General features: G+C 41.4%; 2 protein-coding genes across 2 annotated transcripts; one reads left to right on the forward strand and one right to left on the reverse strand.

Annotated features, from left to right (window-relative positions):
• The first annotated feature begins 1,433 nt into the window (after window positions 1-1,433).
• adprhl2 (ADP-ribosylhydrolase like 2) lies at window positions 1,434-5,592 on the forward strand. Its single transcript, XM_022751158.1, has 6 exons — window positions 1,434-1,758; window positions 2,186-2,282; window positions 2,402-2,609; window positions 4,321-4,508; window positions 4,649-4,749; window positions 4,958-5,592. The coding sequence occupies exons 1-6, from the start codon at window positions 1,569-1,571 to the stop codon at window positions 5,317-5,319; spliced, it is 1,146 nt and encodes a 381-aa protein (XP_022606879.1). The 5' UTR covers window positions 1,434-1,568; the 3' UTR covers window positions 5,320-5,592.
• Window positions 5,593-5,661: 69 nt separating this feature from the next.
• Window positions 5,662-16,351, reverse strand: LOC111226069 (b(0,+)-type amino acid transporter 1-like). Its single transcript, XM_022751157.1, has 6 exons — window positions 15,653-16,351; window positions 8,279-8,412; window positions 7,911-8,040; window positions 7,672-7,796; window positions 7,489-7,576; window positions 5,662-7,400 (listed from the first exon to the last, which is right to left on the reverse strand). Exons 1-6 carry the CDS (start codon window positions 16,349-16,351, stop codon window positions 7,170-7,172), a joined length of 1,407 nt encoding a protein of 468 aa, XP_022606878.1. The 3' UTR covers window positions 5,662-7,169.
• Window positions 16,352-16,370: the final 19 nt, after the last annotated feature.

Genomic DNA, 16,370 nt, shown 5'->3' on the forward strand with positions numbered 1-16,370 from the left:
GGCCAAAATAGTTTCTGCAATTTATGGAAACTTATTGAAAACAGTTTTAGGAGCTATTTACTAGTTTGTTTGTTGTTTTTTTCTGATATATTTATTTGTTCTAATTTTTGATAGTTTTTTCCTTTGTTAGTAATTTGTTTATTTATATTATTTGCTTGCTAGCACCGTTATTTTTTTTTTAACTAGTATTTTATTTATTTGGGTAACATTATGGGTTCCTGAGGTTATTTATGGAGGTAGACAGATTTACGACCAGTATGCACATGGGTGGGTCTACGGTTTTTCTTTACCAGATCAGGAGAGGTAGCAGGAAACACAAACACCATTGACAGTACAGTCTCTGACCAGCTATGGCCAAGGAAATATGGTCATGGGTGAGCCATCTACTGTACTCACTTGGTTTAAGTACCCCACTACTTAATGAAAACAATATATCATCTTTATGTCTTTGACATGTCATTTACTTAACAAAGTCTTTCATATATGGCCTGGTGGTCTCCTGTCTCTTTGAGATCACAACAAATCTTTTGTCGGCCAATCATCAGGTGCACTGCTCCCTTTAAGTTTCACAGTAGCCGCAACCTTGCCATCCACTTGTGTAGTAGGCTACTTGTGTCCTGTGGCCCTTCACTGATGGAGGTACCACAAACTCTGACACCTTTACCATTTCCCAGTGATCCATCAGTCCTGGTATCCATTTAGGCCCACATCCATAGTTTTGTATATGGACAGTTTTTCTGACTGTACACTAATGAATATCTAAACTCTTTGAGATGACTTTATAACCCTTTCCAACTTCATGCAAACGAACAATTCTTGATCGTAGATCTTCTGAGAGCTCTTTGTTGCGGGGCATGGTTCACATCAGCAGATGCTTTTAGATTAGTTCTGTGCAATTTAGACAAACAGCATTAGGACAATTAAGAGGACCACAAGGAGAGAAGACAGCGTCCTGTCATCCTCAGTCTCACTATTCTACATTAGTTATTTTTTAAGTTAGATCACAGTTAATTCAAAATCATTAGCAAGGTGTTTTCATCTTTTCAGGACTCCAGTCCAGCAGAAGGCGATCTTAACAAATCTACGACTGTACCGTAAAAACGAGGGTATCGAACAAACTACAAAAAACAACCCCAAAAAACTAAAACAAAAGCAAGCAAAAATGTGGACATACAACATACATGTATATAATGAGGTCCCATCAAAACTCTAACAACTACGCGGTGATAATGAGCGTTTTTCAGAAAGTTGGGTCGCATTTATAGTATCCACTACGGTATCCAACAGATTTCAGTGCATAGAAATACACAAACTAGAACAGAATGCACCCTGTCTGTTAGTGAAAACCCAATCTATGGATGTGTACTTTTATGTAGGACGACCCGAATCTTTCATCCGGGTTAAGCAGTCATCTAGACGTTTTCAGGAAGCAGTAGAAAGGGGCAGTTGAGTCAACATTTGTTGTTGTTGTAACTTACGCTGCGCCCACTCCCTGTCTCACAGTCTGGTCCGCGGACCAGCGGCGTGTTTGTCTCGGTGTAGGCTGAAGTCTCTTCACCGGCGGATGAATGGCAATGACTGCAGTGAGAGCGGTGGCAGCAGCGGGGGGCCCGGCGTCTTTGTCCCGGTTTAGGGGAGCGCTGGTCGCGGCTGTGCTCGGTGACTGTGTCGGCGGAGAGTTTGAAGGAGCGGAGGAGGTTCCCATGGAGAGTGTGCTGCAGCACCTGAACAGCCTGGACGATGAGACTAAAGGAAACGGTTAGTGAGAGCATGGGATTTCATAACAGTCCGGCCCCACACTGTAAGGTGCTGTTGATAACCGTGGAACAGATGCACGGTAACAGAAACACTGACCCCGGCCTCCTGCTCTCTTCACCCATGTCAAGATGTAGAGCTTGGGAAGCCTTACACAGTAGGAAAATGAATGCTATAGGCCTACAGTCCGGCCATTACTCAGATACCAGATATTAAACTAATGCATGCGTTGTAGATTATCAAAATTAGAAATGACATTCATTTTTATTTTATTGGAGAAGTAATTTAAGCACTAATTCTGGACTACAAAATTTGCAGCTGCAGTCTATATTATAGAACAGCGCTGGAATACTTGTAAAGATGATATGTATAATGCACCTTATATATATATATATATACATATACATGTATGTGTGTGTGTGTGTCATAGGCATTCTTGAATATAGTGATGACACGGCAATGGCTCGTTGTGTGGTCCAGTCCCTACTCACCCGTACCGGTTTTGATGAGCAGGACATGGCCCGCAGGTATACAAGAGCCACTGCTGACGTGTGTATGTATTGTAGTGCATCAAAGGTTTGTGAAGTAAATTGAGGACAGCATTCACAAACACGCAGACTGAAGCTCAGGTATCTCGTCCCTCTAGGTTTGCTAAGGAGTACAGTGCATCTCCTGGTCGTGGTTATGGTTCTGGGGTGATCCAGGTGCTGAAGAAGCTGTCCTCCCCCCAACTCAGTGATGTGTACCAGCCAGCCAGGGACCAGTTTAATGGTCGGGGCTCCTTTGGGAATGGGGGGGCCATGAGGGCGGCTCCCTTCGCACTGGCTTTCCCTGACCTGGATGATGTTAAAAGGGTGAGCAGAGGGTGTCTTTGTGGACTCAAAGCACGTTATAAATGACATACATGACACAAGATGTCTTAAGAATATTTTATCATTTCATTAATACTATAAGTCATGCACTCCATTGTGCTGGTTCCTAGGGAGTCATTGTCGATATATATTAATACTTTTTCTTTGCTGGTTCATGCTTTTTCTTATCTGTATTTTTATAAACAGTTAACATTATTACTGGAGTTGTTTTTTCATTATCTACAAATAGGAGGAATATATCACTGACTCCTCTTCTTCTGTAGTGTCAGTTCAGTTCAGTTCAGCTTCAGCCGCCCCACATGATACCCCTGTACATGACTCTCATGTTTTACCCTAAAAACTCTAGTTTTAATGTCTTTGTCAATTATCTGGGATGCGAATACATCAGATTTCAACACAATCAGAGGAAGTAAAAGTTGGTGTTTTTACAGCCTGGTGCTGACAGCAGTGAAACTGAGAGTGTTGGAGCAGCCAACAGAAATGAGTCGCACTGCCCTGCCTTGTGCTGTCTAGCGTTGTACTGCCCTCTGTTTCCACCATTCGTCTCTTCTCCCATCACAGTTAGTTTTATGGTTTGGTAATTCGAGTCGACTCAGGGTCTTATTGACTGATGCATCGACTTTTAGTGGACAGCTCTACAAACCTCCTGACAGCCAATCTCCAGGTGCATAAATAATGACTACTACTTAACAACCACGCTACACAAAGAGGTATCAGGAGACACCTAGTGTTGTTACAGGGGTTGGTAAGTATGTTAAATTGTTTGAGAACGTGTATTTGTTTGTTGTTACATGTCGGCTGCTGTGACACAGTAAACCAGAGGTGTGACCAAGTTTACTTTTACTGTCCTAATTGGACACTTGACTCACAAGTCTCAAGTAAATTATTAAATCTACACATAAGGTCATGTCAGAAAGCATTTATCAGCTCCAGCACCAATTCACTTCATGAAATTTAAAAAATAATGCATGAGTTTCATGTTGCTTTAATGATAGCTTTAAAGGTAAGTATACATTTCATCTCAGATCCTACCTATAATTACATAATCATATATCAAATCCTACTCAAGTCAATTTGAAAGAGGATCCAAATCAAGTAAATAGTCTGATAGTTCTTTTCATAAATCAGTTCTCAAATAAATAAAGTACAAAGCAGATCATGTTTTCTCGCTCCCAGTCAGCTCATGTACATAACAGTGTTAATATATAACGTGCAACTCTTAGAGAAAGATGAAGACTCAGACCTGTCTTTGTGGTTTGTGGTTTGTGGCTCAGCACTTATACAGAGATCAATGGTCCCCACAAAGTGAGCGCCTCGAAATGAGAACCACCCAGTCTCTTATACTATAGCAAACAAGAATGTGGGGATTACATTTCCCCATTACAGTAAGAAGACAGGATACAAATACAATTACACTAAAATCTTCCACTGCATAACACAGAGACTGTGACATGTGACACTGTGGTTACCTTACCACAGGAACAAGGGTTTTATTTTGGTTCTGCTGTGATTGACAACCTAAGCTTCACTTCTGCATAAAACAGGACAAAATAACAGTGTTTATTAAAGTATTTATCCGTAAACCACATGTTTACCTTCAGATTTCCTCTAAATTATGACTCGCAATGAAACACACCAAGTTGCCTGGAAGATGAGTTGGTCTGATTTCTCTCTCGTTTTCTTTCCTGTCCAGTTTGCTCGCCTGGGCGCCATGCTGACCCACTCCTGCTCTCTGGGTTATAACGGAGCAGTGCTGCAGGCGTTGGCTGTGCACCTCTCCCTGCAGGGGGCGCTAGACTTACCTCAGCAGTTCATTAGCAGGCTAATCACAGAGATGGAGGAAGTGGAGGACGATGAGGCGACACGCAGTGATGCCAGAATGTGAGTACTACGTGATGAAAGCCTCCGTGTGTCTGTGCTGAGGCAGACGTAGAGGCTTTAAGATGTCTGTTGGATCTGAAGTTTGGTGTTGTTTTTCAGCATCAGTCAGTGTAAGTGTTAAACATGATGTGTCTATACAGCTTGAAGGAAGCAGACAAGCCATTCTGTGAGCGCCTCCACAGAGTTAGAGACCTGATGGACAGGAGCAAGGTCAGCATAGAGGAGGTCATCTCTGAACTGGGTTAGTATCTGTTTCAGTATATTTCTGTTGAACTTCTCATCCAGCTTTTCACCTGTTGTCCATCCCTCCTTAATCATCTTTCTTATATTCTGTCACTTTGTGTGATTTAGGCTGAGAACAGAGCAGAATTTTAACATATTGTAAAAATGTTGCCTATAGCCACGTGCATTTCAATCTTTCCAGTCTGTGAACCTGTCTTCCCTTCCAGGTAATGGCATCGCTGCACTCCACTCAGTCCCCACGGCCATCTTCTGTGTCCTCCACTGCCTGCAGCCCCGGGAATGCCTTCCGGAGAACTACGGCGGCCTGGAGAGGACAATAGCGTACAGCCTGGCCCTAGGAGGGGACACGGACACCATCGCCTGCATGGCCGGGGCCATCGCCGGGGCTCACTACGGCATCGAGGCCATTCCACAGTCCTGGATGAAGTGCTGTGAGGGGGCAGAGGACGCGCACATGAACGCGGAGCGGCTTCACATGCTGTACCACCAGTCGTCACAGGGGGGCGGGAGTGGGACAGGGGAGAAGAGCTGTGCAAACGGTACAGAGAAGAAAACTGAAGCAGAGTAATGCTTCAAATGGATTTTGACAAAAGGACCCTCATACACAGAAACAGATTAAACATACACAAGAGACACTTTGTCATTTTCCATTTCAGACTTTTTTTGTCTGCAGATGCAAACACTTTACATTATACCCAATCCCCCTGTCCTTCCCTTTCCTGTTTTGTGTTGAACAATCTTTTGTCATGTGAAATTGCACTATGAATTGGCCATGTGTTGTTATCCTTTATCCTTTTGGTGGATAACAATTATTTAATAAACTTTTTTTTTTTTAAATTCACACAATTTGTATGAGTGTCTTTGTATTTAAGACTCACAGGGAGCATTTGTTTCAGGAAGGTCATCTCCATCAAGATATTATTATTATTTATCTTGTAGCCCAGTGTCCACTCACAGTGGATTAAGACAATAGCAAAATATACTGCACATAAAGTGAGTGATGCACAAGGCTGAATATGGAGAAAAATGGAGGACAGCCAGTTTTGGAAAACAAGACTAAGAATCTGCAGCCGTGCTCGGGGCTGTGAGGCTGTACTAACGAACAGCAGTACTGTGAGCTAATTGCTAACATCAGCATAGTAACATGCTCACCTGCTGATGTTTAGCAGCTGTAATGTTAATTTGTTTACCATCTTAGCTTAACGTATTAACAATAACCACAAAGTACAGCAATGGCTGATGAGAACGTTGTTAACTTTGCAGGTTTTAAGACATAAAATCACATGATAAAACATTGGACAGAAACAGTTTGACTTGATGAAGCAATGAAATGTTAAAGGATCACCAATGTTTTTACAGTTCATCCTCAGGGGGACAGGAATGTGTGTACCAAACTTTATTGCAAACCATCCAATAAAAAAATGTCAGTCTGCTGGTGGTGCAGGGGGAAAAGTCAGTGGATCACCTCCATTCATCCTCTGGGAAGCAGGGATGTCTGTACAACTTGCATGGCAATCCATCCTTGAAATATCTCAGACTGGACCAAAGTGGTGACTCAACATACCAACACTGTGGAGTCATTCCACCAGCATGTCTAAAAAATACAAACCTTGTTTTCTTTTCATGCACTGTCTCTGAAGCACAGCTGATAATGTATAACTTTATTGAAATCACAAGTCACATCTTGTTCTTTAAAACTGTAACACATGATATTTAAAACAGTAACTGTTTAACTGTTTCTTTTTTATTTGATGCTCTGTGATGAACGTTTTTCTGCTGCTTTTTCTGCTTAAAAATGCAGCAATTACCTTGTGGTGCTTTTTCTCACTTTGGCTCATTATAAGTGTTTGGAGAACAGTAGAAACTCTGTTCAGAGTTTGCATCTTGTACAAGAACACAGGAAGTCGTGATTACCGCTTCTCGCTCACTTCCAAATTAATGTATTATCATTCAAGAAAAAAAAACTTGATACTTAATTGGACATTTTCTGTACAGACCTGGGTGTTTTCTTGTAAATAAAATCTGTTCAAGATTCATTTTCATGGATCTGGAGTGTTTAACAAATGAACATTTATAATGAACTGAAATAGAAATCTGTTGCACAGGCAAACTTAAGAAACATTTTCCCACATTCTCTCTGATTTGAGTCAGAAGTCAGCAAAATAAATACTGAGTGCACTTGTGCAAAAAGGCAACACATACCAGGAAATTCAAAGAAAATTATTGATGCTTTTTGGAGATTTTTACAAGCATCTTGCGTTTACCAGCACTAGCTTATAAAAGGTTAAAGCAGAAGAGAGAAATGGGAGGTAATACTGTTATTATGTTATTGTATGAAGAATGTAACCTGCAATGTTTGAGTGTCATAACAAAAACAGGTGTAGTTAAAAAAAAAAACGCATGCATAAGAAGTGGAAATCACAGGTTTTTCTCTGCCGGGGCGACCTCTAGGAAGAGCTGCAGGAACACTGTTAACTTGGTCAACAGGCTGGGGCAGAGCTTGTAATGGATAAAGGGTATGTAGATTATGATTCCACTGAAGATAAATAAAGTCACATAGAGGTATTCAATCTGAGGATTGTCTATGATCGGTGCCAGCACGAGGAATATTGCTGCAATGAGGACCAGGATGGGGAGTATAATGGGAACCTGTGGAGAGAGGTAGAGACAAGCATGACAGCAGGCTGTGAGTCTCATGCAGTGTTAAAAAAAAGAGAGAAATGTGTGTGACACTGACCCTGTATGGCCTGGGGAGTTCTGGCTTCTTGATCTTCAGATAGAGGAGTCCAGACAGGGTGATGGCGTAGAAAAACCAGGCGGTGAAACTGACAACAGCAGTAAAGATAAATGTCAGACAAACACAAACAGACTGTTTCTTTTCCTAAAGTAACGAAGAAAAAAACCCAGACCCGGCCTTCACCTGAAGAAGTTGACGATACTCTGGAAGTCTCCAGGGATCAGCACCACCAGAGACACGATGGTGGTGAAGATCAGCGCTGGCGATGGAGTCAGTCTGCGGACGTGAGCCATGGACAGAATATCTGGCTACGGAACAAACAAACAAACAAACAAACAAACAAACACACAAACAAAACCCTGTCACAACAATCTTATACTCAACAGTCAAACATATTTTTTATAGCATGAAGAAATTCTCACCATGTGCCCTTCCCTGGCAGCAACAAAGCACACACGGCCTCCGCTGAAGAAGGTCCCGTTCAGGGAACCAAAAGCTGACAATGCTGCAGCCACAGACATGATCCACCCCCAGCTCCCTAACACCTTATTCCTGAGGGAAAACGTGGAAGTTGTAGACATCTGCTTCAAATAGAAAGTATATCATGGGGCTTGGGTACATTACTCTGATTTTATTTTCACTGTTTAAAAGGTCATTAGGGATTTCTAAACTACACTAAATCAAAAGTCTTATCAGATTAAAGCCTGTTTGATAAAAACAACAAGTCAATCTAGATGAATCTAGACCCATCTACCACAGTCTGTGACATCATCATCAGGGGCTGCCTTACCCCCAGGTAACTGCCACTGCGCTGGAAGACATGAGCTCTTTGGGGGTCATCACTGTCAGGTAGCTCACGTTCACCAGCAAGTACAAGCCGGTCACCAGAGAAATGGCGATCACCACTGCCCGAGGGAGATTGACCTGAGAATAAAAAAGACAAAATGTTTAGGTTTTGATCAGTATGCTGGAATCAGGTTAAATAAGGATTTAGGCAGAAGTTAGACTCCAATGTTGAATGAAATTATTAAAAAGTCTGAGTGCAACCAAGAGCAATAAGTGCTGTGAACATTTAGAGTTGAACCATGATTACAGAGAGGTCTGAAAACATATGGAAAAATAATCAAAACGCATCACCTGTGTATCAACCCTTCACACAGTATCTTGTATAGAAGAAATTGTGCATGAGGATGTGCAAATGATTAAAGTAGTGTGACTGAATAATGCAGCATTTACTTGAATATGACAGTGATGAATGCAAAGAATTAATCAACAACCAAGCTTAAATTATTCAGGGTCTGTCAGCTAAGAAGTAAATGTTTTAACCATAAGCATTTACCATCAGTCCTTGAGTCACCTCCTACCTTCCTATTTAAAAAAACACACTGCCCTACAAACCCTCATTGGTTGTTGTTTTTATTAGGTAAGATTAATCTAAAAGCTCTGCTAAGCAAACTGTCTCAGACACTGAGCATCAACAATTATCTTGCAACAGTTACATTAATAATAAATGTATAAGACATTTACTTTGGAAAGCAACCACAAATCATTCAAAGCTCTATAAAGCTCTTTCAGTAAGAGTCAGCAAAACCAAAAATTTTATGCATTCAGCTCAAGCTGCCATGAACAAGAAACCCTATCAAACACAAAGATTAACCACTGTCATTAACTTGAAAATGATTTACATCACATTTTTTATGAAGGCTAAAATTCCCACAATCAGGGTCACATTGATATCACATCTCATCACTGCAGAATAAAATCAGTTAATAAAACAGTTTGGCTCTTGAACCTCTACAGTCATTGTTTGTTTTTACATAATCAATTTTAATTTTCGGTCACATAAAAGTACAGCCAAGATCCATAGAAATTATGTGAATAAAGAAAAACATTAACTATAACGTCATCTGACATGGGAAACCTTCTGTGTGACCTGCTATTCTTGCCAAATAATATTATGTTATATTTCAACTGCCGCTTGTTGCTTTATTCTTGTATTTTATATAAAAGATACACTGCACACATGCACATGATAAAAACACTGGCGAATGCTCACCTTCGTCACACTTAGATAAGACTTCAACCTCATTGTGCTTTACGATCACACTCTTCGATTGCCTTTACACACACACATGCACAATCCATCTTCTCACACTCTCACCTCTGGTCTTTCCAGCTCCTCAGTGACATAGTTCAGGTTGTACCAGCCAGCATAAGACCAGAGTCCTTGATAGAAAGCCATTCCTAAAGTGCTCAAAGAGTACTGAGTCCCTTTAAATGCATTCTCAACTTTCAAATTCTCCACAATGACAGAGCTGCTCTGTATGAGCTCCACTAACCCTCCGATTACTATGAATGTCAGTGTCAGCACTTTGGCCACCAAGAAGACCACCTGGATTCTCAGAGCGATGCGGACATTCAAAATATTGGCTATGGCCACAACCAGTATAGTCACGGCAGCAGCACACTTCACTACCAGCTGTGGAGGAGGGCAGCCTGTGTAAAAAGGTGCTACAGCATACTCTGCTATGCTAATTGCCATTGCTGCAATGCTGAACGGCTTCACAACCAAGATAAAAGTGAAAGCTGCAAAAAAAGCAGGACCTGAACCATAGATCCTCAGTATGTAGATGAAGTCCCCACCAGATTCAGATATGATTGTTCCAAGCTCAGTGTAGGACAGCGCTCCAAACAAAGCTACAACTCCTGAAAGAGCCCAGATCACAAGACTCGCTCCAGGGCTTCCAACGTAGCCCAGAACAAACTGTGGGGACATGAATATACCGGAGCCGATCATTGTTCCTGAAACCAGTGCTACACCACCAATCAACCCAATTTCCCGTTTCATTTTCAGGCCGTCAGGTTCTTTGTCCGCCATGGCCACACAGATCACAGAGCACAAGGTTAAGACACCGTAGTTGTAATTCAGCCTTACAGAGCAGACACCCAGACAAAAAAGTATTCACACACACAGAGACTAAAAGCTTGACATATCATAAAATGTAGATGATCACAGGGCAGTAAAAACTCTTTATTGTAGTCTTCTTGAATTTAACATTAACTCGACTGTAGCTGTAAATCTGTCTACATCCAGGTCTTGACTCAAAGTTCCCATCTGAACTTATCATGCAATCTCTTATCTGGATATAATCATTCCTGTGTCATTCAACGGTTCTATTATTCAAGCAGCACTTTCACTCATTGTGTTATTTACTGTCAGGCCTTAAAAAAAGATCTATGTGAGAGGTGAGGTTCCTGGGCAATGTGAATTTTTTCTTGCTTTGTTGAATGAGTCAACAAGACCAATAAACAATGATGAACAATATATAAACAATAAACCAAGGTAAATCAAAATTTTTACTAGTGAGAGAAATAAAACAAAGAAATGGTTTTGAGGTAAATTAATATTAATATTTCAACAGTACAAAATAAGCATCTGTCTGTTTTTATGAACATATACATATACAAACTTTTATTTACCGTTAATAGGCTATCAGTCTCATGTGAAAGGTGATCCATTAGTTTGAAAAACAAACAAACAAAAACATTTTTTTTTGTAATATGTGAAAGTGTGAGAGTTGGATGCTGATCTAAGCATCGTTGAATTGAAGAGTCTAGCCTTGCTAATTTTAGATTTTGAGAAAAAATGTACAGCTGAGTTTATGAAAATAATATTATAGCTAACAATATTAGCTCGCTGTAACACTAGCTTGCTAGCTTTAATTCTTTGTGAGTGTGGGCTAAGCATCTGTGGTGATGTTACATCATTTTAATTATTCACTTGCTTTTGTATGTAACAGGATTTTTATGTCAGTAATTTAAACATCAATGATAATAAAGCTGAAATAATGTTTTTAACTGTCTGTGTCGTAGGCCCATCAATTTGAAATCAGTTGGCAATAATCAAACATTTCTAAAAAGAATGTGTCATATAACATTTATGTTGCAGTTAAAGTAAGACCAACATCAAAATTTGAAAATAAAGTTAATCTAATGCATGAACGCCAAGTTTGTATAGATTAAAATGAGTCATGAAGCAAGATGCCCCCCAGGGGCTTCTTTATCTTCCCCCGGTCCTGGGGGAGGATGCCCCTTCACAAGATTTTACATTTAGCTTTATAACAACACAGTGTAGTCTGTTATGATTTAATTACCTTCTACATGTGTTGACTTAAGGATTCTTGTGTACGTATTATATTGATATTCAAGATATATATAATTTAAAAGAAAATAGACATTGTTCTTATGGGGGTGTCTTACCCCAGTTTACTCTAATCTTGATCGTAGATCTGAAGTCTTAGTAGTTTGCATAGACATTTTCATAAGTATATAATCTAACAATTTGATATTTGCCAACAGTATAATTGTGTTATTTCATGAAATAGATGAAAAGTAAACTTTCTTACCTCTGGATGTTTCAGCTCTTCAGTTAAATAATTCAAAGTATTCCAACCATCATAGGACCACAAGCCCTGATAGAAAGCAATACCAATGGAGCTGACACCAACATTCGTCCCATCAAAGGAATTATCAAAGTTCTGCGTGTTGCCCTGGAAAAGCATCACAACACCTCCGAGTGCGATCACTGCCATTGCCAGCACTTTGACTACCATGGACATCACCTGGATGGAGGTGGCCAAGCGGACACTCAGACAGTTAACTATGGCCAGCATCATGATTCCTCCTGCAGCCACACACTTCACCACCAGCTGTGGAGGGATGCAGCCCTCGTAAAACGGGGCCACAACATATTCAGCAAAACTAAGGGCAATTCCTGTGGCACTGGCAGGCCTCATGACAATGATGAAGCTGAAGACAAACATGAAAGCCACCACTTTCCCTGCCGTCCGCAGCATGTAGATATACTCTCCTCCAGACTCCGGTATGACTGTGCCCAGTTCAGCATAGCAGAGCCCCCCCAGCATGGCTATGAACCCACAGCAAGCCCAGACAATAAGGCTGGCTCCAGGGCTGCCAATGGTGGACAGCACATACTGGGGGGATATGAAGATCCCAGATCCCATCATGGTTCCAGCAATGAATGACACAGCTCCTATGATCCCCACTTCTCTCTTCAGATTGAGCTTCTGGTTGTCACTCTCCATTGTTTGATAGCTGGTGTCTCCTTAGAGGCATTCACAGTGGACACTGCACATGTGTAGACCTAGCTACAGATTAACTGCTCTCTGTTGGGTAATGTCAGGGCTGTGTCCACAGTAGGAGGTGAAACATCAGCCACTAAACCAAGGTGTGGCGAGGTTGTTTGTCAGTAACAATTCTCTGGATAGACAATCACCTGAAAACTAATTTAAAATATACTGTTGCTTCGTCGTATTAGAGGTTATTGTTCTGGCTGATGGGAATATTGAGGAATATTTTTCTGCTTGTCTGTAAAGTATTATAGGGCAAAGACATACTGAAAATGTGTTTTATCCGATTTCACTTCTCATACTCCTATTAATTGGTCTGTCTATTGACCTGACATGTTCTCCAATGTTTCCTTTAAAGAAATATAATGCTCCTCCTGCCATGGGCAGTAGGGGAATAAATACATACATGTGCACTACAAATTAATAATTATGTTTTTCTAAATTGACAAAATGAAAATACATTTACTGCATATTTATTTTAAATCTATTTTTGCATGCTTCTCCTTGTGCTATTGTGGGTTAGCTCTGGGTGCTCCTGTGTTCGACCCTCAGTCCAAACACATAGAGGTAAACAATATCCAGTGGTGTGAATGTGTCCTGTAAATGTGTTTGTTTGTCTGTATGTGTTAGTCCTGGGACAGACTGGCGACCTGTCCAGGATGTCTCCTACCTCTAACTCAGCCTGAGATGAGATCGGATGTTTGTGCAAGATAAGTGTGTATAGAAAATGGATGAGATCTTATTTACTCTTATATTAATTCATTTCTGAAATTCAGCCATGTAATGCAGATGTGTTAGCTGGGAGGAAATGTGTGTTATAGCTCGAGTGAAACACCAGATTTATAATGAATTACCACATTATATCACCATGTTAAATTCTCTCCTGAGAAGTTTGTGACATCGAGAGATCCACTGATAGTCAATGCACGTATGAGTTTACTCCACAGAATGACAGCCTCACTGTTGCAGTCCCCTGGATTTACTTAAAAACCATCATCAGAGGCAGTTTGGTGTCAGGAAACCACAGCAAATATCTCATGTGTCAGCTGACTGCATCCATCAGGCTGATGATGTCACCGGCCTTGTTCTGTCTTAGCCTGTGACATCAGTCTAATTGACCCAATCAGCTGACAGACCCGGTATTTATTTGCTCCTGATGATAGCTTAAGTAAGCAAAACTTAAATCTTGAGAATGAAGCATTGCCTCTGTCATTTTTGGAGTAACCTTACTCTTATCGGTTTGGGACACTTGCTATTCAAACCCTCTCAACATGGCTCCCTCAGTGAGAAGCAGCAGTGGTTCAGCTGCAAGCTCCTTCTAGATGCCAAATTCCTCATGCTCAACAAGCAAAACTTATTTTGGCCTCTTGTGTCTTGTGTGATTCTTTAGGTCACAACTCAAAGCCCAGCTCCAAAGGTGACAATTAGGATTTAAATTGAGGGTTTCACCTTGTGGTTCAACTCCCTCATCACCACAACAGTTCACACCAGCGTCACTTCTGATGATCTCCCAGTTTTCCTGTTTATCTCTATCTTATTCTCACTCAGGTGCAAGAAAACCTATACATATCTAAACTCCATTCAGGCAGCAATTCACTCCCAACCTGCACTTTTCCAGCACAACAGCATGGCCTCCTACTCTGACTGCAAACTATCCTACTAAACTATCCTAGCGTGCACTGGAGATCATGACCCGGTGAAGCCAGGAGAACTACATCACCTGCAAAAAGGAGAGATGCAGTCCTGAGATCACTATTCCTGAGATGCCCCATGGCTGTGCCAAGAGATTCTGTCCATGTCAAAAACAAACAGAACCAGTGATAAGATGCAACTTTGCCACAGCCCAACATCCATAGGGAATATGCTTGAGCCACACACCAAGTAGCAATGACCCTGGTACTACTCCTACAGTGCACACACACGACAGCCTTGAGAACACAGCTGTAAGACAAGTCCACAAAGCACATGCGCATTGTTCTCTCCAGGTTATTTACAAGAATAAAGACTCGTCCACTGGTTTGTGACCAGGACACAATTAGCACTGGATGACAGTTTACTGTGCAGAATGTGCAGTTATGTCTCAACAACTGGAGCGTGTCCTTCAGTAACATGACTGTCATGACATATTTCCACGACTTGGTTGGTCAAACAAACACACTGGGGAAATTTAAAAAAAAAACTTTACCAGGAACACACAGTTCTTTTGTGGAACAAAGCAACAATGTGTAGGCTACTTTTGAATAAAACAGCACTTTAACTCAAGTAAAAATCTGACTGAACAACTTTCACTAGTACTGGAGAAATATTTGATCAGGTTGATCTATACTTTTACTCAATTAATGGAGCTATGAATTTTGTCAGCACCGGGTATCAGTGTGTCTACAGCAGCTGAATTGATGACACCTTTGTTGGTGTCAAGGTGGGTCACCAGCACGCTGGTTGCCTGCGTCATCTTGCTCTCTCTAAACTTCACTACCACAGTGAGTTATTGCCAAGCCAGGAACGGAGGATGATGTTGGCATGTGAATAGTTATTCTCTTTGATTTTTTCAGCTAAGCTTTCTATTGTGGAATGCAGTTTTATTTTTTTTTCTATCATCAATAAGCATTTTTATTGTATTGTATTGTGCAGTCAGACTATTTTAATCAGATATTAAACCTTTTTCAAATCCCTGAACTTAAATTTCTTACTTTATAATCATGATCAGACTGCAACATATATTTGCAATCACCTTTAGTCTTTCACTGCCACCCTACATCATGTATTCTTTATCAAGTCATGTGAGTAGACAGTACACAAGTTTAAACATTAACTGAAGTCCACAGCAATAATAATCTATAGCTCCTCTCTCGTGAAGAAAACATCTGTAACTTTGTTTTTAGTGTGATGTGTGGAGGACAGCTGGTGCTGGAGTGTCAAGGTCGGCTCGACATTGACTGCTTATGGGTCCTACTCAATATTTCCTCCAGTGCAATAACACTTTGCACTGAAACCTTGTATCCCCACTGACTTACCTCTGGACGTTTCAACTCTTCAGTCACATAATTGAGATTGTTCCAGCCGTCATAGGACCACAGGCCCTGGTAGAAAGCAATGCCAATTGGGTTGATGCCCAGATTTGTGTTGTCAAAAGAGTCTTCAAAGTTTTCAGTGTGACCTTTGATAAGCATCACCACCCCTCCTATTATAATGACAGCCAGGGCCAGAACCTTGGCCACCATAAAAAACACTTGGACTGACATTGAAAACCGCACATTAAGGCAGTTCACAACGGCCAGCGTTATAATCGCAGCTGCGGCCACGCACTTCACCAGCAGCACTGGAGGGGGGCAGTCGATGTAGAAAGGAGCCACAACATACTGAGCGAAACTCAACGCTATGCCAGCAACACCAGCGGGTCGCACAAACAACACAGAGCTAAAGATTAACATGAAGGCGACGACTGGACCCGAAGTCCTGAGGATGTAGATGTACTCTCCTCCCGATTCTCTTATGACAGTGCCCAGCTCAGCGTAGCAGAAAGAGGCCAGTATCACCAGTAAACCGCAGCAGGCCCACACCACCAGGCTGGCTCCGGGGCTGCCGATGGTAGAGAGGACCGTCTGCGGGGACATGAAGATCCCAGACCCAATCATGGTCCCTCCGATGAGGGACACGGCTCCTACCAGACCTAGTTCCCGCTTCAGGCTGAGCTTCTGTGTCTTTTCGTCCATAATCACAGCTGTTGTTTGA

This window comes from Seriola dumerili, unplaced genomic scaffold (assembly GCF_002260705.1).
Source record: "Seriola dumerili isolate Sdu_G_001 unplaced genomic scaffold, Sdu_1.0 BDQW01000149.1, whole genome shotgun sequence".
Taxonomy (NCBI): domain Eukaryota; kingdom Metazoa; phylum Chordata; class Actinopteri; order Carangiformes; family Carangidae; genus Seriola; species Seriola dumerili.

What these genes read in the sequence shown, in the direction of transcription:
- adprhl2 (XM_022751158.1), top strand. Translation starts at nt 1,569, where the DNA reads ATGGCAATGACTGCAGTGAGAGCGGTGGCAGCAGCGGGGGGCCCGGCG. An exon ending in GAGCAGGACATGGCCCGCAG is followed by an intron (nt 2,283 to 2,401) that starts GTATACAAGAGC and finishes TCGTCCCTCTAG; the next exon opens with GTTTGCTAAGGAGTACAGTG. An exon ending in ACCTGGATGATGTTAAAAGG is followed by an intron (nt 2,610 to 4,320) that starts GTGAGCAGAGGG and finishes TTTCCTGTCCAG; the next exon opens with TTTGCTCGCCTGGGCGCCAT.
- LOC111226069 (XM_022751157.1), bottom strand. Translation starts at nt 16,351, where the DNA reads ATGGACGAAAAGACACAGAAGCTCAGCCTGAAGCGGGAACTAGGTCTG. An exon ending in AAGAGTTGAAACGTCCAGAG is followed by an intron (nt 8,413 to 15,652) that starts GTAAGTCAGTGG and finishes TTTTATTCTCAG; the next exon opens with GTCAATCTCCCTCGGGCAGT. An exon ending in GCAGTGGCAGTTACCTGGGG is followed by an intron (nt 8,041 to 8,278) that starts GTAAGGCAGCCC and finishes GTTTTCCCTCAG; the next exon opens with GAATAAGGTGTTAGGGAGCT.